We start from the raw sequence: 22149 nt of genomic DNA, 5'->3' as shown, positions 1-22149 counted from the left end.
CTTTAACTGATCCCTTTAATTTGAATGTATTTATCCATTTCATAATGATAATGTGTCAGTCCTGGTGCTTGAGGCTTGGAAGGACCTGAGACTACCACAACCAGGTTGACTGAGAACCTATACATACACAAGAAGCCCTTTTCTTTCAGCGTCTTGTTTTTCTGGTTTTAAGGTCTATGATAAGGTTTATTTAGTTTTGAAAAAGTTTTTTCCACATAAAGGACTGGTGGATTTCCGTGTGCAACAGGGAAATGCAGTTAAATGCAACATTTCCCTTCAGTTACTGATGCATTATTTTATCCAAGTGTCATGGCCTTGAAAGGCAATGGCAGTTTGCAGTCCCTGAAGCAGAACCTGAGACTTGACAGTTTATAGTTCTACAGTTTTATTTGCATTTAATTAGGAGTGACAAGTGAAACGTGTAGGGGATTGGTGGGACTGGAGAGAGAATTAGTCCAGGCCACAATGTGAGTCATCGATTGCTTAATAGTGCAGATCAGTATTCTTACTTGGAAGAAGGAAGGAGAACACAAAGGGGGAGCTACTGGTCAGGTTTCTGTGGGAGTTCAGCACCACTGGAGGGCGAACAAGCAGGCGAGTCAGAGAGGTGAGTGTTTGGCCAGAATCTTCCAGATGAAATAGACCAGTTTTGTGGAAACAGGTAAGTGTATCTTGGAGGGACTGTGCTTTTAAGTTGTACAAGAACGACTGGAAAACAAGACAGTAAGGATGTAATCACTGCGTAAACTCAGTGGGGCACTAAAACCATGAAGGCGCCTGATTACCGCTCTACAATAAACAGCAATTTGGCAGAGATGGAATACTGGAGCTGGTTCTTAAATTCAGTTAGATGATGAGTCTGATACAGCAGGCACAGGAGACCCCACCTGCAGGTGAAGCCCAGGCATGTCCAGACCACCCATAAACTGAAGAGCAGTGTTAGAACAGAGGAAAACTACTGACGAGTGTAGGTCGCACCCAAGTCTCTGAGTATTATCTGATATAAGTTAACATAGTTTAGTCAGTGTTCCTATTATTTTGTGCTTAATCATAGTTATAACATATCAATAAATGCCAGGGTTCAAACTAATAACCTTACAGCTTGGCCATATCATTTTATTATCTGAGCTACTTTTGCTAACCACTGCCATGCCACTAACGCAGCCAATTCAAATGCAAACTATTGAATACGGTAGTAAATGTCTACAAGAGGAATTCCTGCACAAAACCTTTTTAATACTGCAATGTTATATTTCCTAACTTCCTCCACAGCGAGGACTTCTCCAAAAAAAGGGGGGGAAAAGTCCAAATGACTGTAGTTTGAGGTTCAGAGATCAAGCAGCATGCATTGCCTCCATGCAGACACAATTTGTTACCTAAGGATTGTAAAAGGTATAGTATTGTTCAGGAAAAGGATAATCTAGTGCTGATAGTGTGGTAGAGGTAAAATTACAGTGGCTTAAACATGACTGGGTAGGTCATTCATTGGTGCACCTGCAGGACAGAATAGCTTAGGCTGGGATGATAGCACAACATTACCTGGGCTCAGAGGGATGTTCAAAATTGCACTTTCCCCTAGAGAGTAAATTTCTGTTTATTTCATTGAGATATCACAGTAGTCTAACCTAACCACTTTCTTTATTCTCACCAACTTCACTGTCCAAATATGTTGGACTTTTATCCAAAATGTGCTGTTTTCCCCACATTTGTATGACAGTAATCAGCTGTGCATGTGGTGTGGGATGATTTCCCCTCGGGCTTTCATTTTACTGGATTTTTTTTTATTTTTTGAAGAAGAAAGAAAATATGAAAATACACATTTAAGTTAAACACATTACTGCCTTGACTCAGTAAAAATGCCTTTAACTGGGTGTTTAAGTCCACTGGATTTTACTCTTATTTCACATGACAAGTATAACTCTGATAATACTTTCTTTTTTTTTTTTCTTAGTCATAATACATTTAGATAGATATTTAGATGTTGAAACATCAACATCTAATTCTGTTTATATGTCATCACATAACACATCTGAACCACCTAAATTTCAGTATTAAGATTTGTGACTGATCTGAGTGGGAAATTGTATAGGTGAAAGTCAAAACTGTCTGGTCAATAAACCTCATTCTTGTCATTTTAATAATATTAGTATCATATCTTTGCCTCTTAGAGTAATGCAGCTTTAATATCATACTTAAATAATTGGAGTTAGTGATAATAAAGTTAGGCTACCTTCATTCATTATCATTATTTGCTAAATTTTAAAGATATGTGACATAACTACTTATCATTTATATTTGTCCTGCATTTTTCTAAGGTACAATCATGTGAAAAAGAAAAGAATACCCCCATTATACAATAGCTTGTAGAAACAGCTACATAAGCAATAATTTTCTGGTAAAGGTAAATATGTGTATATCATGTGTGTTTAGTTTTAGCCAAATGGGGTGCTGTGCATTATGGCCAAATATCTTATGTTTAACATTTTACACACTATCTGAGGCCTGTACAGTCTGAGATGGAACTCTTGGGTTTTCTGCAGTTTTCCTGAGCATTGCAAAGCCTGAAATTGGTTTGAATTTAATAGAATGTCCACTCCTGGGAAATGAGTTAACACACACATGAATGCTCCAGTCCAGCAAAATGCCAAAAGTTCTATTTTTTATAGGGATGGACACACTTGTTGATCAAGTTCATCAAGTGTTTATGAAAAAAAGGGCTATGAGAAATTACAATACGGTGTAGCATGTTAATAGCTAAAAAACAGAAAAGTGTTCCTTTAAGAAAAAAAGAAAAAACAGATAATCACTTTGATGAAACGATGAACGTATCTCAGTTCAGTGTTTTGTTTTTTATTTGGCGTGTAACGACGTAATCGTAACTTTTTTAACTTTTAGTTTAATCCTGTTTTTAGATATTCTGTTTTAAATCTTGTAATAACTTATAATACATTGTTGATATTTTGTGAAAGAAAAACTTTAAATGCTTTAATTTCTTTTACACTTTACTAAAAAAAAAAAAATCCACATCCTGTTGTCACGGAAACACGCTTACCCGGAAGTCCTACTAATTCCGCGGGTCTTTTGGGACAACACTGCTACGTACAACACAGTGTGCAGAAATGGCGGGTAAGGTCGCTAATCGTTTTAAGGTTGGGTTTCCTTGTCTTTGTTTTAATGCTGTTCACTGTCAGGTGGACTTCAGTGCTGCTTTAAGCTCGCTGGAGTTGTAAACCAGCTCGCGATGTCTTCGAAAACACAACGTTAGATTTCGGAGGCAGCAGCTGGCCTGTTTGCTAACGTTAGCACCCCGTTATCAAGCTGATAATGTTTGTATGCTTGTGTGCTTCTGTAAGGCTTTGATTTCAGGTTGAATATAGGCTTTGAATAGAGGGATGATGCGCATGTAATGTTAGTTTAGACCATTTTATGTAACGTGGAGTAGCTGACCAAGTGTTTATATTCTGTTTGCGTGCCTTTATATAACATCTTGACACATATTTTGAACTAAGAGGCTGGCATGCTTATTTGATAGGACCACACTAGTAGCTCATCCGGTCAGAGCACAGAATCTACAGTTTTACATCGTGGTAAATCTCTGTTTGTCCATGGGTTGCACAACTATAGTCCAGTTAGGTATAAGTCGGGCTTGAGGCAGAGTTTAAAAGAGCTGTTGATGTTTGCAACAATAGGGTTCTTGGTGGCAGGTGAGGTTGTTCACATCATCAGTCATAAGCTGGAGCAGTGGCTCTCTAATGGCCAGCCTCATTCTGCCGACTAGACATTATTGTAACTGCAAAAGTAATAATGAAATTTAAATTTACTACATTATTACACATCAGTGGCCCTTGTGGAAAGTGGCGAGGAGCTAAAACCTGTCACTTTTTATTTCCCTCTTGATAAACTGAGCAAACTCTGTTTGCAGTAGTGACCCACAGGTTGAGAAATTAGGACAGGCAGAAGTCCCTGCTGACTATGATGTTTGCAGATGACATTATGATCCGTAGTGAGAGTAGGGAGCAGGTGGAGGAGAGGCTGGAGGTGTTCTGTGGAGAAAAGAGGAATGAAAGTCAGTGGAAGCAAATCAGAATACGTGTGTGTGTACGTGAATAAGAGTTAGATGGATTGGAAGGAGTGGAGGTCATGAAGGTGGATGTTTAAATACTTGCGATGAACTCCGTGAAGGAAGAGATTGTACGAGAGAGGTGGAGATGAGTGTTTGGGGTGATTGTGGCAGGAGGAAGTTGGAGAGGCTGAGATGGTTTGGACATGTGCAGAGGCGGGATAGTAGATACATTGGACAAAGGATGTTGAAGATGGAGCTGCCTGGCAAGGAGATAAAGAGGAAGACCTCAAAGTAGATTGATGGATGTACTGAAGGAGGACATGCAGTGGATTTGTGTGACAGAGTTGGTGTGATGTGATGAGGTGGAGTCAGATGATCAGCTGTATTCTCAGGGTGAAATGGAACAATTGTTAACATACTTTGTTTCCTCTGTGTTGCCCCAGATGTAAACACCATGGAAAAGAAACTGGCTGAGTACAAGTGTGACACCAATGAAGCTATATCCTTGAAGCTGGGTAGGTTTTGTTTTTTCTTCATTTCCCATGTTGTGTTAATGAATAAATGCGTGTATACATTTCCAACATTTTGTGGTACGTTTTCCTAATTTCACACTTTAATTGAACATGTTTTTTTCCCCTTCACTCAGTTCGCTTTCCAGAGGATGTTGACGACGACAGCACCACATTCCACCCCGAGTACAGCCACCAAGTCTTTGGAGACGAGTGAGTATTTATAATGATACAAACATAATGTTATCAGGTTTAAAAAATGCAGTTTTTTCTATGCATAAAAACAAAATTAGACAGACACCTTAATGGTAGTTACTAAGTCTGTTCAAATCCAGCTCTCAGGCCCTCTTATCACTCAGGTGTTATGTCAGTTTACAGTTTAGTAAAATAAAACTACAGGGCTCAATACTTGTAGCAGTGTGACTATAAATTTTGTTTTTCACTATACATTTCCCTTGGCTTGTCTTTCTTTGGCTATAAAGTCTAGCGTTCCTTTTGGGTTCCTGCGTTGACTTTATAAAGATGTATTGAAGACATTAACAGTAATTGGCCTCCTTAAGAAAACATATTCATGAATCTTTAATTAAGACGCAGTAAACAGTCAATACATGAGCTGACTGGTAGTGGTTACTGTCTGTTTACATTTTGTGATTTAAGCAATAATTATAAGTGGCATGAATTTGGAGATTAATCTTGCAAATGCAGTAATATGAGGAGGAAATTATGGATGATTTTAGGCCAACAAGTTCATTTAATAACAGCACCCAAATTAAACTCACCTTCAACATCTTTTGAACAAGTAATTCTTTCACAGAAGTTATTGGTGATATAATGACTTGTAACTGTTTACTGCTGTTTGAGCTGAATGGTGGCTGGTTGATCTCTGACACAGAGTCTGCAAGAAATCAGCAAATTTTTAGATGTATAATAAGCATGAAGCTGATGATGATACAAGTTTTTTTTAGGGAGTCCAAAATTCAGATACTGTGCTACATATGATCAGTGATTTCTGGTGTTCTCTTGCTAATGCTGCGCAGCGCTGGACTGTGAGCACAGGTCCTACCAAAGAACGTTAGGACGTCTTGTCACCGTCCCAGATTCTGACACTTTGTTCTGCTGCATGCAAAGGAGCAGATAACAGTCTCTTCTACAGCCCGTACCAGCTCTGCTCTTGTAGCAGCCTGTCTCCTCCACTTATGCATGGATGTGCCATCCTGGTGAAGTTGAACTGCTTCTGTAACATGAATGGAATGCCGGTACCATCTCATGCTACCAGTAGTGACAGGGACACCAGGAAAAAGCAAAACTAGAGATAAATCGAACAGGTTGGCTTAGAAAAGAGTGGCGGTTTTGTGGCCACCACCTGGAAAACCATTTCCCTTTTTGGGGGTTGTCTTCTTGTTGCCTCTCCAGTCCCTTCAGCTTGCACTGATTTAGGTGAAATGGAGTCACAATCATTTCTGCTTCATAACTGGACCGATCAGTCTCCCCGAAGTTTAACAGAGTTTGTTTTATATTGTGATTAAGTGTTCCTATAATATTTTTTGAGCAGTGTAAACTGGCTGCCTCCCTAGAATTGATTTGTTCAAAGCTCTGCAAGCTGCGGCGAGATTAGATCTACTAAAACTTTATCCCAGTTTATTTAAAACTGACACACTTTGATGTTGTGCTTCTAGAAGTCATAATAACTTTGCCTTTTAACCATTTTTCAAAGTAAATATTTTTACAAGAGTCATATCGCACGCTTGTCTCTTAGTCTGACTGGAAGCAAACACAGGGGTGGCCTAAAGCAAATCACAGCTCGTGGTAGTTGAGAGACATTGTTCGTCTGGGACAAGCCACCAATCAATCACAAAGCATAGAGACAGAAAACAATTAAAGCTTGTATTCACACCAATGGGCATTTTTTATTTGCTAGTTAACCCAGCACTTATGGAAGAAGCTGGTGTGCCTGAGGAAACCCGTGCAAGCAGAGGGAGAATACACAAAATCCACACAGACAGGCCTCAACCAGTAGTGGGTCTGAATCCAGGACATTGTTGCAGAGAGGCAGCAAAACACCAGATAACAAAGTTGCAAGTTTATAACCCTGCTAAACATTAGGATCAGTGTCTACATCATGACTGTCTACATCCAAAATTCAGGAAAGGGAACAGTTTCAGAAGTACAGCAGAGCAAAACCAGTGTTAAGAACTGGATCCATCCATCTGCTTGTTCATGGTTGTGCGAGTGGTTCTGTTGCAGAAGAAATGGATCTGATCTACAACTTCACTACTGCTGCTAGTTTGACAGCAGCTCAGGAGATGTTATTGGACTAAGGCATTTCACAGATGGTGATAAGTTTCGGAGCATCAGACTTCACATGCTGCACTAAAATATACCTCTTTCCATATATACTTTAAAAGACTGAGCCATAAAAGTGGCAGTAAACTTTACCAGACATCCAGTCTTACATGCTGTATGTATTAATCAATATCAAAGTGGGCTACTTTTATGATGATTAATTTGCAAAAACACTGCAAGACTCAGAGGGCCCTGCGTATTTTTATGGACATGCCAATTCAAAGTCAGCCTGTATATACATCCACGTCACAGTGGTTCTCCTTTGTTGATAATAAGAATGATAAATAGTTCAGTCATTTCAGAAATGCAACAAAGCATGCTATTAGTGATGTTAAATGTTATGACAATGCAAAAATGAAGTACCAATTAATCATAAATGGCCCACTGCAGAGTCGTCACATAGCTAAAGATTTGAATCATTTTCACCTATTAGTAATGTTGATAGGCTAATTTATTTTAAAGCCTCTGGCATCTTCATTATAAGACTCAAATGTGTCTCCATACAGTTGTAATAGTAAAGGTCCTGAGCCTTGCACATTTTCTTTGCCCCTGTCAGGGTTTATGAAGTGTGATTCGGTCTGATAAGTGGCCCCTGGAGTGCATGAGTTACTCCACATTTAAACTGCCCACACCAGTGGTTTGATTAAGGATTTTTACTTGCATTTTAAGGTAACACATCCCCACCCCCCCCCCTAGTTTTAGTCAGTTAACTGATTTTATTAATGACTAGCAGAAAACTTTGCTGTTGCGTCACTGACAGAAAGTTTTAAAAATAATATACGTGATCTTTTTATGTGATTCTTCCTGATGGACAGCACACAGTGATGTTTCCAGTGTCGGATTCGCAGAAAGGAACATAATGTGCGAACATAAATGATAATTGGTCTTGCATGTTATTGTAGAGCTGCGAAATTACTGTAATGTGATGCACAAAAGAGGCACTGAACCGGAGCAACACTGCATTATTGGCAGTGACACCTGTGTCGGCGCATAGACTTACAGTAGCACGTCGTTAACGTTTCTAAATTGCATTTCCAAATTAGTCAAAACTAGGATTGGTTATTTTTGCACTTGCTGCAATCAGCTCAAAGGGAACTCTGTAATTGGGGCATTAATTATTTCGGCAAGCGTAATTGCTAGTAAACCTTAATCACAGTTGCATAATGATGAATCTATTTTGTCATAAACTGCCAGTGATATAACGATGAACGAAACAATGCAGCACAGCGAAATAAGTGACCTGTGATAAGCATTTATTATAAACTCCAGGTGTATATTTGTTTTTATGTAATGGGAATAATTGATGTTCGTTATTGTCCCTCTGAACATTACACAAAGCAGTCCTTTTTACAAATCACTGCCCGACTTTTTGTAATCTTGTTTGGATTTTTAGTAATTTCAGTCACTTTCTGTGCAGTGAGGTTGCTTTTGGCTACAAAGGTCTTCAGATTCAGCTCTTCTACGCCGCGGGGAACCTGAGTACCCTCTTCAAAGTGAAATATACCTCAAAAGTCACAGAGACGTTCGACTGTGTGGAGGTAAGTCATTTCTTTATGCCGTTCTTTTATCATACTTGCATCAGCCTCTTTGTTGTGTTATCGTGGGGACAATAGACAATAGATACCTGTGTTCTGCTCACTGTTTATCACAATCAGAGGCCGCCAGTATAGACATAAACATAAAAATAATACTTGAATATGAAGAAAAGATGACAAAACTTTGCCTCCTGCTGAAAAGTAGTGTTTTTCTTTCCAAAAACTGCTCTATTGTGCTTTTAATAATTATGTAAAACACAGTCTAGCCCGAGAGTGGATTTTTCACTTAGTCATTTATTGTGTAAGTGTTGTTGAGTCATGACGCCTGCATCAACACAGTCTTGCTTTATTTAAAAAAAAATTTTTGTTACAAAGTTTCTACATGCTAAATACCAGCTGCTAAAAGTTTGAATTTCATTCATCAGGTGGTAGATAATCAGTGAGAAACTCGTGTTACCCTGTGTCTGCGTAAGAATATGCTTGTCTGGTACAACTGTGTGAGTGGAGTCCAGTCATACCGATGTAATACACAGCACTGTAAACAAACATGCCACAACATCTAGTAACAATTAACCAGAGATGTTTTTAATGTCCAAATCAAGTCAGCTCAGTGTACTGATCCAAAACTTTGGGGGGGGGGGGTACTAAACGCTATGTTCAGCTTAATCCAGCTCAAAGTGAAACAATTCCTTGATAAAGATGCACTTCGTACTCTGTACTGTACCCTGGTTCTTCCATATCTTACATATTGTGTGGAAGTGTGGGGAAATACATATAAAAATACAACTAATCCATTAGTCACAGTACAGAAACGAGCACTGCGTATTATTCACAAGGCTGGTTATCTAGATCTTACTCACAAATTCTTTCTTCAGGCAAAGTTACTTAAATTCCAGGATCTGGTTAATTACAATACATCCATAATTTTTTATAAAGCTTTTACTAAACTTTTACCGGCAAATTTACAAACTAGATTTGAAATTCGAGAAAAGGTTTATAATGTGAGAGGCTTTGGAGAATTCAAATTACCCAGAACTCGAACAACCCGTAAAGGCTTTTGCGTGTCTGTATGTGGTGTGAAAATCTGGAACAGTCTGAGTTTACAATTGAAACAATGCAAAAATATTCATAGATTTAAATTTCTCTACAAACAGTTGGTCTGGTCACAGTATACTCAATGATGGGTTTTAGTGTGCTCTGTAATGTCTGTTCTCTTACCATTGCTGGTATGGATTCCAAAATAAAAAAATAAATAAATAAAGTGTGCGTATGTATGTACATATATGTACTTGTGTGTGTAGATATATATGTATGTATATGTATGTGTGTTTGTTACTTGTAGTTATTACTGCCTGTTACCTGTGGTAATGCAATTTATAATTTATATATTCTGTATTCAGTTATGAAGGCTCTAATTGTTGGTTGCGAGCTGCCGCTTAGATGCTTGTATGTGCCCGGAGCTGTTGATGGGTCTGTATGCAATGATGGGCGTAGCTGCGGGAAGTTTATTGTTTTTTTTGTTGATGAGTGAGTATAGGGGTGGGATTTAATAAGTTTTCTTCGTCCCACTCCTTTTTCAGGCAATTTTTGTTTTTTGTTTTGTGTATTTTATGTTCAATATAGGTATTTGTTGTGCCTGAAAATGAATAAATAAATGAATGAAATGAAATGAAGTGTACAAACAAGCCGACTGAGCTAATGGAAGTCTAGTGCGGAGGTGATAAATGTCTTTCTCTCTCTCTCTCTCTCTCTCACACACACACACACACACACACACACACACACACACACACACACACACACACACACACACAATTTTGTCACTGAATTAAAAGCAAGGTGGAAATGTTCAGGAGAGACGAGGTCCAATCACAACTAATTGAATTGTGTGGAAAGGCAGGACAAGTTTGGAATTGATCCAATCAGAAGTAATCTTGCCAATCTTATCCGTTTTCTAAACTTTGAACAAGGCCTGAAACTGGCTCTCAACCCCCTACTTGCTCTCTTTGGTACAGTGGGTGAGGATGATAAGTATGTTGCCGGCGCACAATGTCGGGTGCTGTCCTTTGGTTCCCTCCTGGCTAGGTGTGCCATTTTGATGAGGTGGAAGGCCACTGCCCCGCCCACCCATGTTCAGTGGCTTGCTGATCTTATGTCGTGTCTCAGTCTTGAAAAGAGCCACTGCTCCATCCAGAACCAAAAGGGCACATATGATAAAATCTGGGGTCTTCTTCTGTCAAACTTCTCTAACCTTGAATTTAAGGATGTTCCTGCTGACTAACAGATTTGCTTATTCCGTAGAGGTCTGATGTGTGTCTGTGTTAATGGGAATGTGAAGCTCAGTGATGTTGCAGCTAACTTCTGTGTGGTTTGTAATGAAAGGTCTTGTTAGTATCAATCACCCCTTCCGGGTTGTGGTGTTTTGTTAACTTTTCTTTTGCCTATGCTCTAACGTGAGAAGTTCTGCTCTCTATTCAATGTAACCAGTTTTTGCGTTTCCATTCTTTTTCCTTTTTGTAAACTGTATACACAATCACTCAACAAAAACACTTTGAGTCGAAGTAATCTTGTGCAGTAAGGTTTGATGTGCACATTTGATTTCCCCCATACAAACAGGGTGGGTACTGCTACCTCCCATGCTCCCTGTTTCATGGAAGCACGACACAATGTCAACACCCGGGAGGAGGAGAGTAGACATATGGAAATGTTTTGCATTTGATGTCACCTACAATAAGAATCTTCATAAACCATGTGGCTCAATTGTTGTTGATTTAGTCCGCTATAATCTTACACTCATCTAAATCGAGACTAAAAGTAGAACAGCTTAGGTAACTAAAATTTGACTAAAACAAAATCAAAGTTTGCTGTTAAAATTAACACTGTATACCGTTTGAATCGGTCCGGTTCGTTTGGGTGGATGTGAACACGCTAACGCGGTAATCACACTTTAGCATGTTGGGTGGGTGTGGTACAAAACTGCTTACAGCCTGAAAGGACAGTTTGATCTGTCCTTTAACAGTAACAGTTACCTGATAAGACGCATTAGTTACATTTTATGCAAAAAAAATGTAAAAAGAAATAAAAGAAAAAGCCTCTGTGCGTTAGGCTTTCACTGGGTCACTTTATGACCAGCTAGGCTTGCAGTCCACTGATGGAAACTCTGATAATGATAAAGAGGAAGGTGTTGCTAGCCAGGCTGCCAGCCTGGGACATCGTGTCGAACAACAACTGTATTTTTATTTGAACAAAACTAGATGACGTCATCAAATTCAAACTGATTCTTTCAGTTCAATTTTTGAAAAGGATACACATTCGCAGTTTATTCATACAAGTTTATCATTTTTTGAAATAGCAAAAACAAATAGCTGAAACTGCAACTTCGTCTCGAAGTTAACTTTGATTTCACCTTCCTGTATTTAGATTCTAGTTTAATTTGTGATGCCTGCTTCCATCACACATAGTCTTAAATTTAAAGCTGTCTTACGAGCGTCTTAAAAGAGTCCTAAATTTCCTCTGTAAACAAACAAGTCAACTCAGCTCCTCTCTGAATCCACTTTGGTAAACAGTAGAAAACTGTGTAAAAGATCTGAAGCGCCTACGACGCATTTCTGTTAATCTGAGAAGGGGGGGAGACATGTATTGTATTTTTGACAGTAGTTTTGCGAATGTTAGATTCGATACCCCGTGTCACGTATAATTTGTGTGTTTTGAACTAACAGCAGGTGACGGGAAAAGCGTAAATGGAACAGGATTTTATTTTATTTGTCAAAACATATCAAAAAAACAGCTCAACATATCAAAGTATGGCACAAAAGATGTCCTTATTAATCTGAACTTTTTAACAAATCAGGCTGTAATTTTCATAGACCAACACGAGGCAGCTTCCCTGAGGCGTTTCCTCCCTAATTGTGCGATCGATTACACTTTAAGGGAAGCAGATAAACCTAAGGCGCTTTAACAGAGGGCCCTCGCAGCCTCTCCCGGAGGGGAGAGCGTGACATTATTCCAGTTAGAGATCTCCTGTTTTGTTAGACTAAATCTCATCACACCACGGTCCCCTGTGTGTCTGCGCTAATCCCACTCCTCCCTCTGAAGAGAATGGTTGTATAAGCGGGGGTCCAACACGAGGCATTGATTTTTAGAGCTTTCTGTAATGGAATCAGCAGGGGGAGTAATGTGACCCGGTTGGATGTATCGTACACGTATTTGTAGGAGTGAATTATTGCTCGAGTTAGTGACAGTTGAGCTCCTTGAGGCCGAATGTGTGTAAACGTATCAAAAAAGGAGATGCTTGTTTTATCTAACGACGGCTGCTGATGACTTTATAGTTAATTTTAACTCTCGTCTGCTTAGTATGTAAAGTTTCCTGCCATTTCTTTTTCTTTTTCCCTTTTTTTTAATTGCCAGTCAGAGTTATTTACATATGAACAGCCAGTATTTGGACAAAAGCGGACAGTAAAGCGAAATGCTTGTCCTGGGTTCTCTTCTTCCTCTGAGACTTCACAAAAGGCCACTGGCAGCTTTGAATATTTCCTCACGCTGTCAAACATGCAAAATGAATACCAGAATTAGCAAGGGCCCCTACTGAGGTCAAATGATTCAACTGGGGGACATCTGTCTTGTCTGCAAGCAGCAGGGGGGCTTCGCTACTGGACAATGTGGCCTTCAACTGGTGGTAGTGGAAGTGCTGGTATAACTTAGTTTGGTGTGTCTGTGCATGCGGTGAAATTATAAATAACCTCATATGGAATATACAGACATGATTTCTTTCCTCTCAGGCAAATCCCCCCCCCCCCCCAAAAAAAGGCAACCAATTTACGTTTTTTAAAGGTAAAAGACAGCCATTACCTGTTTTTTAAAGCCGATATTCAGACGTGAAATGTGATGGCAGTGTGTGTGCCTCTACTTGGTGTTGACCCCTGAGTGTTCACCTTGTTAAGGGTTTGAGTGCAGCTGGTGTAGAGGCAGAGTGCGAGGGGAGCAGCAGAGTTCAGGCTGCATCTGAAGAGTGTTTGTCTCTGAGTGCGTGTGGACGGTCGGGGTGCGGTGCAGCTGGTGAGAAACGAGGGGAGGCTGAGATGGAGTTGATGCAGCTGCCACGCTGATACAAGACTGATCAAAACTCACCTTTCTCCCCTTTAAATCAGTCCAAACCCCCCCACACCCCCCACCCGCCATACTGCTGGACTTTTCCCAGAAGAAAAACAAATGTAGTACCAGATGTTTATTCCACGCAGGCTGGTAACTATAGGAAATTGCTGAATACCTCTAATAGTTTTATATTAGCCTCATAATCCACGTTAATGTGTAACACTTTGACTGTAAACAGAAAAATGACTGCAAATGTTCAGCGTGGCACGGCCTCAGGATTGGATTAAAGAGATGGAATAATGCCGACACAACAAATTAGGTGGTTTGTGCTCCCTTTGTGCTTCTTGTTAGAAATCAAAGACATTAACAAAGTGTTCTAAAGGAACATTATTAAGTTATATTCATGCCAAACTAAAGCATCTATTCTGGAAGGCTGTGCAATTTAGTGTCTAGTATGTAAGAGAGTGGCCAGCACAAAGAGACTTGTTTGTCCATGGCCTTTTAAGTGTGGTCCTTGTTCCCTAGAAATGTGGCCGAACAATTACAATGGCTAAGAGGCATTCAGCTGCAGGTGCATTACTTCCAGTTAGATATTAGCTGATGTCTGAAAGGGGGGAATTAGCAGTATGTTGTATTAGCCTTTTGTAGTGCATTTTGCTCAGACCTTCTTCATTTCCCAGTTTTCAATGCTGAGCAGCAAGGGTCTCTGTGCTGAAATAATGCCCATCACACATGTAAATGGTGTGAAAGGGCTGCTTAGCAAAGTGTTCTCATGTCAATCCTTGTGGAAATGGATACAATGCAAACATTACAGCTGAACTAACCACACGTTGCACTGAGTAAAAAGTCCAAGGGTAGGACCTCTTTGTCTCGGAGGCTCTTTGAAAACGCAGGGGCAAATTCATTTGATTGGGTTCACTTGGCAGGATTAGAGGAGAGGCCTCTATTATGGATGCCCAAAGGTTTGTTAAGTTGAGATCAATTCACAAGATTTTATTTCCCAGTGAGAAGCAGAAATGCGTTTATTGTGGCAACTTCATCACATATTCATGGTTTAACATAAGTAGTAAATGTACTGATTTAAGTGGGCTTTTCATCGTGGAGGGGCGGGAGGGAGGAGGGTGCTGCTGTGGTCTGCTCAGCTGACAGTTTTAATTGCCTAATGGTTTTCTTTTCATTGGCGCCAAACACGTATGCTCCCGGTTGGAGTTTGCGGGATATATTGCACTCTTTTTCAACGACAAAAATTACCACTCGGAAAAGTCCCCTAGGATCAAACTCGAAACCCTCGACGTGTTTGTAGACGTCAACTTTTTCCTGAAGTTTTATGATTATTCAGCTACATAAACGACACCACTCTGGTTTAGCGCCAATATATACATATATGTATAAATACGGGAAAGATGCAGAGATAGGCGAGATTAGGTGTTGAATCGCTAAATGTGTTCACCTTGTGTTTTATTGTTTTTGGGTTTTTTTTTTTCTTTCTCCAGGCTGATGACGTCGAGGGGAAAATTCGGGAAATCATTCCTGCTGGGTTCACCTGCAACACCGATGACTTCATCTCACTGCTGGAGAAGGAGGCCAATTTCAAGCCCTTCGGCACCCTGCTTCACACGTACACGGTCCACAGCGAGGAGGCAGGAGAACTCACGTACCAGATTCACAAGGTGGGGGACCAAAAAAGTCATCAAAGCAAACCCGCAAAGCCTTTTAGGTTTTAAAATCAGCTTGCTTTTTCATCTGGCGGATAGTTTTGCATCACAGCGATGCAGATGAGATTTAAACCCTCTTATTTTCGCTGCATTCGCCCCCACAGGCTGAGGTTACCTGCCCGGGATTCCGGGAGTACCACGAGCGCTTGCAGACCTTCCTCATGTGGTTCATAGAGACTGCCAGTTTCATTGACGCAGACGACGATCGTTGGGACTTCTTTCTTGTGTGAGTGCCCTCCTTAATTGACATCAACCCCCCGCACACACAACGCACGCACGCACACAGAGCTCTAGCCCGCAGCTTTTATTGTGTCATTGAAAAACAAAGCCCCCCTTTGAGGCGCTTGTGACCAATTACCATGCCAGTTTGATTATATTTCCCCCCGGTAGGAGAATTGTTGATCAGGCAAGAGCTTCCTTTGTGCCAGAAGGCCTTTTCAGATTTTTCAGGGGCAAGAGCTGAATTGAATACTGTTGTCTTTTGAAATACTGAACAATGTCTTAACAGTAAAAAGAGCCTCTGCCAGTGTTTTCTTTACCCTGGCACCTATTAATGGTTACAATGGGGAAAATGGGCTGAAGTGAGTTTGAGGAGCTCAGTCCGTCCTCCAACCTCTTCTCTTCCTCTAAGTTGCAGTACTCCAATTAAGTGCATAATGTATTCAGGTTGCAGCAGGTGTACCAATCGCGGCGCTGGCTTCTCCAACGTGCTGATGTCAGGGGGGTCAGGGGTGGGCACGGGAACAGAGAGGCTAAAATGGACACTGCATGGGAGTGTGCCTGTAATTGACCTGTTTTCCTTTGTGTTTTATCTGCAGATTTGAAAAGTACAATAAAGATGGGGAGACTCTCTACGCAACTGTTGGCTACATGACAGTTTATAATTACTACGTATACCCAGACAAAACCCGACCACGTGTAAGGTAATTGCCGGGGCAGCACGTGCCTTCCCATTCTTTTGTACGAGAAAGGAGTGGAAAATTATACATTTCTTTATCCTCTTCCCAAAGAGCCCAAATTACTGGCTTATATAGCCAACTATTCAACCAGATTTTGTTTCAGTACCAAACCAGGGTGATTTGTATCTGAAAACAACTTTATAGATAAGCTTTTGATTTGATTTGATTTGATTTGTTGCATTGATGGATCCGTGTATTATTTTCTGCTTTCAATCAAAGCGAATCTGCTCCTGCTGAGAAAAACAACAAATTCTGAAGAAACCTGTTTTCTTCTTGTTTTCTTTTCCTTTTTTTGGCATTTATATTTGTGTCTGTGTCTGACCTTTAACTAAACAGCCAAATGCTGATCCTGCCTCCGTTCCAAGGAGAAGGTCACGGAGCTCAGCTTCTGGAGGCAGTACACAGATTTTATTGCAGCTTGCCCAAAGTGCAAGACATCACAGGTGAGCATCTTACTTATTTTTAGTTATTTATCCCCCCCCCCCCCTTTAAAACGCAATTACTATGTTGAAGAAGGTGGGATAAACATTTAATCTAAGATCCAGGCGTCACCCACGAACAGTTTAAACGATTTTTCTCTGCAGTTGGTGGATCCAGACGGTGAGTTAATTTGGAGGGCTGGCTCGTATACCAGAATGTGCTCTATTGAAACTAGTTGGATCGAAATAGATGCTTTGCATGGAGATGGAGGGTGAATACTAAAGAGGCATCCCAGCCTTTTCTTTTCAGAATGAAAACCTATTCAAGACAGAACTTAAAAGTTTAGCAGTGAATAGGAAGAAGGGTTCCTGCTAACAGTTCCTCTGGTTTTTTGCCATATTTCTACTTTGAAAAGTTCCAAGGTGTGAAGTATATTGTTGTTTCTTTCACTCCTCCTCTATCTTAACACACTGGGATTGAACCAGGCCATCTGTGTCAGGGGTGTTGAAAAATCAGATTAACACCATCAGCTCATTTGAGTCTTATTGCGGTTTTTGTCTGTTCACAGCTGAAGACCCCTCTGAGAACTATGTGAAGCTGAGAGACTACGTGCTGGTGAAGCTTTGTCAGGGCCTGCCATCCTTCGCTGTAGACAAGCTGCACCTCGGCTTCTCAGCTGACATGATCAAAGAGGCGCAAGACAAGCTGAAAATTAACAAGGTGCCGTATGAGGGTGCAGCTGTGATAGGTTTGCAAAATTGAGTTTTATTAGTGAGGAAGAAAAGGTTTGATGACCTTTGTTATGTTTATTACTTTTTTTAGAGCAGAGATCCAAAAAGATTTTATTTGTTGTTACCAGAGGTGTGGAAAAGTCTCTGAAAGCACAGAGTTTAGTGCCTTAGTCCTGCTATTCTCTGTTTCCTGCCATATATGCACTGTTACAATAATGGATGGGAAAAATATTAAAATAATGTGGTCAGCGTTGTACAAGTCATCACTTCAGACTGCACTAAATGCTCCGTTTCTGGGGGTTTTCTCTACTCTCAGATCTGTGTGGGAACACAGCAGCCTCAGACACATGCACAAACCTTCTATTTGCCAGTGGAAGCAAATCCGAAGACAGTTGCGTTAAAAAGAGGGAGGAGCTTAAAAGCGGCTGCGCCACAGTCCAGTATCAGATAAATATTCAATATGTTGAATAGGGCTCCAAACACAGACGCAGGCAGTTCATTTCAGTATCAAATACAAAAACTGAGATATGCTTTTTTTCTTTTCCGCTGTTAAATATGTGCACGGTTGCAAATGTTAGCAAATCAGTTTGCACGCTTTATTTACTTACTGAGAAATGACCTCCCAAAAATACATAAATACTGCCTATACTAGTATAGTATATAGCATAGTAGCAACTCATTTTGTTCCTTTGCTCTAAATGCTACTCAGTTCTCTGTTCTTTGATGCTGCTGCATATCATATCATATTTTTGTTTTTTCTGTTTTTTTCTTTTACAACCTGCCCGTAACTGCTTAGGACTTCCTGTAGCCATTCAGCTGGGAAGTGTGTTTGACTCCTGTTGAGGCGTAATGATTTATTTTGAAAGTAATTAAATGAAAATAATTATCTTGTTTTTTATTGTCTGCAGAAACATGCCAGGCGAGTTTATGAAATCCTACGCCTCAGAGCGACAGACATGAGCGATGAAGACAAAGCGAGAGAGTACCGCTTAGAGGTGAAGAAGAGGCTGTTCGGACCCTACAGGGTGAAGTTTTAATTTTCACAGCTTCGCCGTGGTGTACTTTACATGTCAGTGTGGAGCGGGTCCAAAAAAGTGCCTGCAAAGTGACATTCAAAGTGATTCCTCGGTGCATTCGAATAAATCTGAACGTCAACTTGTCTCTGCTGCTGTCAAACAGGAATCCAGTGTGCAGTCTTCCACCTTTTGTTAGCATAACATTATAGCTATTCAGTGTAGGAAGAAAAGTGGCCCGTGTACTGCACACACTTGATCAGCTTACAGCCCCGTATTGTCACTGTTTATTATGTTACCTTTTAAAACAGCAGAAAAATTGATCTTCAGTCCTGTGAAAATTGATAGAATACTAGTGCCGCATTGTTACAGCCACAATAGGGCGCACCAGGCGTCTGTGGTTTTGCTGCCGCTGGAGCTTTTTTCTATTCAGGCACATGTCATTAGTCGGGATTTGCATTTCTTTGAAGGAAATAATTTTCATGAAAGTGTGTTTAAAGCACTTTGTCAGAAAGCTGCTACTATTCAGAATTCACTCCTTTTCATTTGATTCTTATCAAATGGTTTCTTGATGGACTTTTTTTTGGGGGGGGGGGTTGAGAGACTGAGCGAACAGAGTATCGAAAATGTCCGTTATTCTGCGTCTTGATTCTTGTCAGTGGGAAATGCTGTGTCTATGCACCAGAATAACTCCCTGCATCCTGTTTGGCTTGTGATATTTTATGTCCGATCTGCTCGCTGAGGCTTTGCATACTATCCATTAGAGACTTTGCTGTCATCAGGGCAACCGCATGTCTCAAAAAAGGCAGAATGTGACATGGAAAAGACCTATGCGGCGAAGTGGGAAGGAGGAATTCCTTGGGAGAGTGGCAACGAAGGATCTGGTGGCCAGATGCAGAGCCAGATTTTCCTTCCCTGAGGAGATTTTGCATGTAGTTAGCTGAATGGCAGAGCTGCTCTGTGAACGTGAAGGGGGATTTTGCATTTCTGCTCTTACCGCCAATTCCCCAGCGACTGTGTGTGCATGCACGTGTGTGCAGGCTTTTCACACAGCCGATTAGACTGCACAATGTAAGAGAAAATGCACAATAACACTTTTCAACACGACGTTACGGTGTGATAAACAAAAACTGTAGCCTTTAACAGGTGTGCTGATAACACAGATCCCCAAACACCGTGTACCCTTTGCCCAAGGGTGACTGAAAGCAGGTCATCTTCTTATTAGAAGGTTGGGTGTTGCTGCTCTAGTCTTCGTGCCAAAGGGGAAGAGAATTCCTCCTGATGCCTTCATCAGAAATCAGACTGTGTGTATAATGTTAGCTGGAAAGCACTTAGACATAGAAAAAAGTGCTTTTATTAAGGTGTGTGTGAACATGTGAACGACACACGTTGTATAAAGTCAAGTAGAAGAGCGGTGTATATATAAGAACCAGTCCATTTACCAATAAATACAGAAATAAAATAAATTACTAAATTGGAGTTTGGAGATGGGGAAGGCATCGTGTGTGTGGTCTGATTTATTATGTTTGATGCTGCGTTTGCAACGTGTCTGTCGCATGTTCATTATCTAACCTAACCACCCATGTCCAGAAATAGCAGCGATCAATTTCACTTCTTTTTCAAGTGTCAAGACATATAAATGATAATCACTGGTTATTAATTCTCTAGAGGTATAAAATAACCTAAAGTATATTTCTGTGTTGTATAGTATGTGTAACAGATCTTTAAACTTTAAAAGCTACTTGGCATTTAAGATGTTGTTTTTTTTATTTTTGTTTTTTTGTTTTTAATTTTCTTTTGAACGTTGTTTGCCTTTGTTAGACAGGACAGTTCAGAGAGTAAAGACAAAAAAAGGACCAGACCCCTGGAGTAAAGACTCTAGTCTATGCTTCACGGGTTTTGTATCAATCAGGTAAACCTACAGCAGAACCATCTCACCTAGAAGCAGGACCTCTTCTAGGTGAGATGGTTCAGGTGTATTTTACCTGTAGGCAGCCCCCGGGTAGATGAAGGACAGAAATTGGTAAAGCCCCCACAACTCGGACCCGCATAATTATGAGAAAATGGATTGATGGATCTCCATTGTTCACATTTTTGAGCTATTTAACGACTGTAAACTTCTGCCGTCGTCTTCTGTCATGAGGAGGATTTCAGACACTGTTTGATGGATTACTGTACACTAAGAACCCTTTATTAGAGAGTAACTCATTCTCTAACTTTCCAATAACGAGCCATGCAGTCAAAACCATGATGTTAAAGCCATTGAAAGAAGAATGTGTGTTACACAATAAAGACCGAATAAAGAGATGACTCCAAAGATGAGAGAGTAGCATATACAAAGACTTTAATGGAGGTTATTTTTCTGATATTTAATCAGTTTTTCATATAAAAAGACTCCAGTGCATTGAAGTTTAAGTCTTTTTTGGTATTGGAGGGTTAAAAAAAACCCTCAAATCTTTTCATAAACCAATTAAAAGAAAAATTATGCTAAGTAAACATTTTAAACTGATGACTTTCTGGCTGCAGTCTTTCTTCTCTATGCCAGACAGCAGCTTTAAACTCTTCCTCTATACAGAGTTTGTCTTTAATCAAAAACAAGACAAAAAAACTGCAACTACTATGCTGAAAAGACAAGAGAGCCTTCTTTAGGTGTTTATCCAACATGTGCTGAAGACACAGGAGAGCGTTTGAGCCAAAATTTGAAATCAGAAGAATTTGTATGCATGCGGCCTCAGCCACTGATTTATGTCATTTATTTTGTGCAGAAGAATCAGAGGGAGCTGGCGAAGATGAGGAAGTGCCTACGGCCAGAGGAGCTGGTGTCCCACATGAGTCAGATGGACACTCAGACACAGCACGAGGAGCTGGAGAAGAGTTACCAGGATGTTGTGGAGGACTACAGGAGAATCATTGAGAGGCTAGCATCACAGGCCTGATCTGACTGTGAGAGGCTCCTGACCTGGAGCGTACCCGCTCCCACATTACCACAGGCTTTTTGCAGCAGCCAAGAAGAAGACCTCTTGATGCAGCAAAAAAAAGGAAAACAAATAAAGAAATCACTGTTTTAATTGAAGAGTGTCACAAATGTATAGTAGCTGGTGATAGGCTGTAGTAGAAAAGGGCCTTTCTGTTTCCCAGCTGGTGTTGATACAGTAGAGGTGAGTAGTGCAGCCCAAGGGCAGAGACTTCCTGTTTGCTTCATGTGTTTAAATCACAACGTTTGACATGAAATGACACGTAATATTTCACAGGTGATCAGAGGTACACTGTCCTGCAGAGAAACCCTGCTTCTTTTCCATCATAGACATTTTTTAAGAGCTTTTGTCAGAACAGTTCCCTGTGTGTGTGTGTGTGTGTGTGTGTGTGTGTGTGTGTGTGTGTGTGTGTGTGTGTGTGTGTGTGTGTGTGTGTGTGTGTGTGTGTGTGTGTGTTTTGAAGCACTTCATACTGAAAGTTAAAAAAGAAAAGTGTTTTTTGTATTTTTGGTGTGATTCTTGTCATTGAGAAGAAAATAAAATGGAGCAACTGAGTTTCTGTTTTTGGTCGTTAAGCTTTATTTGATATAATGATTTTCTGCTCAGAAATACAAATGTACTGTTTGAAATAAACAATTTAGCATAAAAATATTTTGAAAGCAAATTAAGAAGACAAATTAAAATGTGGTCTATAGCACTGTTAGTGCTGCAGGATTTTTTTAAGATTATCAGGTTAGAATATGAATAGCACCAATAGGATTAGAACTACTTTATTTGGATTCAGTGTACTTCACC

The 22149-nt window shown here is 40.3% G+C and overlaps 1 protein-coding gene across 2 annotated transcripts; it reads left to right on the top strand.

The window, feature by feature from the left end:
• Positions 1-3024: 3024 nt before the first annotated feature.
• hat1 (histone acetyltransferase 1) lies at positions 3025-21909 on the top strand. Of its 2 annotated transcripts, none has more exons than XM_085249221.1 (11): positions 3025-3126; positions 4507-4578; positions 4710-4785; positions 8333-8453; positions 15035-15211; positions 15361-15482; positions 16075-16179; positions 16552-16658; positions 17204-17355; positions 18275-18361; positions 21145-21909. In XM_085249221.1, the coding sequence occupies exons 1-11, from the start codon at positions 3120-3122 to the stop codon at positions 21313-21315; spliced, it is 1197 nt and encodes a 398-aa protein (XP_085105347.1). In that variant the 5' UTR covers positions 3025-3119; the 3' UTR covers positions 21316-21909. The 2 variants fall into 2 exon arrangements, with proteins under 2 accessions (XP_085105347.1, XP_085105346.1); XM_085249220.1 differs by having other exon boundaries at positions 3027-3126; positions 18275-18391.
• The last annotated feature ends 240 nt before the right edge of the window (positions 21910-22149 follow it).

Source organism: Mchenga conophoros, linkage group LG16 (assembly GCF_057382185.1).
Source record: "Mchenga conophoros isolate Kocher_MC1m ecotype Shallow Benthic linkage group LG16, M_conophoros_male_GT1.1, whole genome shotgun sequence".
NCBI lineage: Eukaryota > Metazoa > Chordata > Actinopteri > Cichliformes > Cichlidae > Mchenga > Mchenga conophoros.
This window is presented reverse-complemented; position numbering and strand designations above follow the sequence as displayed.

Coding starts and splice junctions, on each gene's coding strand:
- hat1 (XM_085249220.1), top strand. Junction 4,786..8,332: donor CACCAAGTCTTTGGAGACGA/GTGAGTATTTAT, acceptor CTTTCTGTGCAG/TGAGGTTGCTTTTGGCTACA. Junction 15,483..16,074: donor CGTTGGGACTTCTTTCTTGT/GTGAGTGCCCTC, acceptor TTTTATCTGCAG/ATTTGAAAAGTACAATAAAG.